This window comes from Aphanomyces invadans (assembly GCF_000520115.1).
Source record: "Aphanomyces invadans strain NJM9701 unplaced genomic scaffold supercont1.72, whole genome shotgun sequence".
In the NCBI taxonomy this organism is placed as follows: Eukaryota; Oomycota; class Saprolegniomycetes; order Saprolegniales; family Verrucalvaceae; genus Aphanomyces; species Aphanomyces invadans.
This window is the reverse complement of record NW_008580217.1, coordinates 94,186-95,972: the sequence shown is the minus strand read 5'-3', so window position 1 is coordinate 95,972 and position 1,787 is coordinate 94,186. Positions and strand designations below refer to the sequence as shown.

Here is a 1,787-nt window from a genome sequence, read left to right as displayed (position 1 = left end):
ATGTCGGCGCGGTACGTGATCGGATGTCGTGTTGGCTCCTTCGCGGCAGGTTTCAAAGGTGCTGCATTGCCAGGCGTCTCTGGACAAAGCGAATCGTCTTCGCGAGACGTCGGTGACAGGACGATATTCGTCGGCATACCTCCAGCACCAAATGGGTAATGCTGCCTTCGCCCCATGAGGCTTATCCAAGGTCAGTTGTTGCTCTTCTTCGACCCTGGTTCATACCGTCACCGTTCGGACAATGCGACACGCTTTGGAACTTACTTCAGATTTATCGCAGTGTTCTTGAGAGTGCGATTCACTGTTGTTTGCCTCGTCAGATAGTGCGGCTCGACCTGAAGGCGTACCTGCCTCTTTTCCCGATGGAAAGACTGGACGTTCGGTGACATGCACGATTGGGGCGCACTCCTCGCCAAGGCACCGCCTGCAGGAAATAAATACACACGACTCCGCTTCGCTCCGGTGTGCGCATTTCGTTGGAGGATGCTCTGTCGTCCCTCGCTTGCTGTTCATACTACAGCTCATATAAAGGGTTATCCCAACAACATGTTCCACTGCTTCGGAGTCATATGTGGATCAGGGTCCCTACAATTTTGAAAGTATCAATATCTTTGGTACGTGCCTCAGTGTGTCGCATGGTCAAACCATGGTGATATTAAACCAACTTTGAGCCTGCTACAGCATGGTTCGAGCTCTCGGTATGCGTGCCGTCCATCGCGCCCCGCTGGTTGGGCAGTTCGTTACATCCTCGCCATGTCACACTACGATATGTGACGTTTCGTCGGGACCCTGTGATTATATCTTCTGTTCCAAAATAGGGTATTTCTCAAGATCCTCCAACGAGTGGAAATATTTCTTACGACCGTCCAAGTTGAACGTTCGTAAGGTATTTTTATTCCAAATCGTCCACCGCGGCATGATTGGCTAAAAGTCGCATGAGCAGATAAAACTTGGAAGTTAATCCCAGGTGAGTTTTAGTCCTCTCCATTCCAGAATTTCAGCGACCGCCAGACACCGCCGACCGCCCCTACCGTCTACGACACAATACCGAGCGCGACAGCCACCGAGCGGTATGACTCAGCGGCTATTGATTTATACTCATGAACATGCGGTCCATAAACCAGTTTGATCACTGTCAGCATGAACATGACTTTGTGCTCACCACTACCCGTCATTTCTCTGACTCTCACCCAGGATGGAATACAAAGAACACATCCACACTGGAGTTGATGACTTCATAGCTTGGCGCCCTCAACTTTTCAACGTCCATGATTTCAGCAGCGTACGGTGTCACCACCCGACCTTCGCTCGTCCACTTTTGAGCCAACTTGTTTCGGTCCGACACATTCTTTGCACACATGTCCATCCAGATAAGCATAGCCTGGGCGCTCAAGGACAGACGTGACTTGTTTTGGAGTGTCTTTCTTCTGTCACTCTCAACAAGTTTGTCGTACGCCACTTAAACAGTCGACGTCGCATCGGGTCGGTTGAGCTGTGCATGTAGGTGATCACAACCCACTTTACAGGCTCAATTTGCCGTCAAGTACTATTCCACACGTTCAACAAACTTGGCATCAATGTCATCCAATGCTCCATTGTACGCCACTTCCGTGTCGTTGGCTTGGAACCTCCACACACAGTTTTCGAACAAGCGACTGGCAAAACCAAACTGGCTTTTCAGAGTTGATAGGATGTGTCATGTGCAATATATCAAACATATTTGGTGTCCAGTGCGCGAAAGGGCAATGGCAGTAAGCTGCGATTTTCCTCGATCCACAATGTTGCGC

General features: G+C 50.0%; 1 protein-coding gene across 1 annotated transcript; it reads right to left on the bottom strand.

Moving 5' to 3' along the window:
* Positions 1–1,034: 1,034 nt before the first annotated feature.
* Positions 1,035–1,366, bottom strand: H310_14498 (hypothetical protein; the record flags this gene model as incomplete). Its single annotated transcript, XM_008882374.1, has 2 exons — positions 1,035–1,164; positions 1,191–1,366. 2 exons carry the CDS (start codon positions 1,364–1,366, stop codon positions 1,035–1,037), a joined length of 306 nt encoding a protein of 101 aa, XP_008880596.1.
* Between the last annotated feature and the right edge of the window lie 421 nt (positions 1,367–1,787).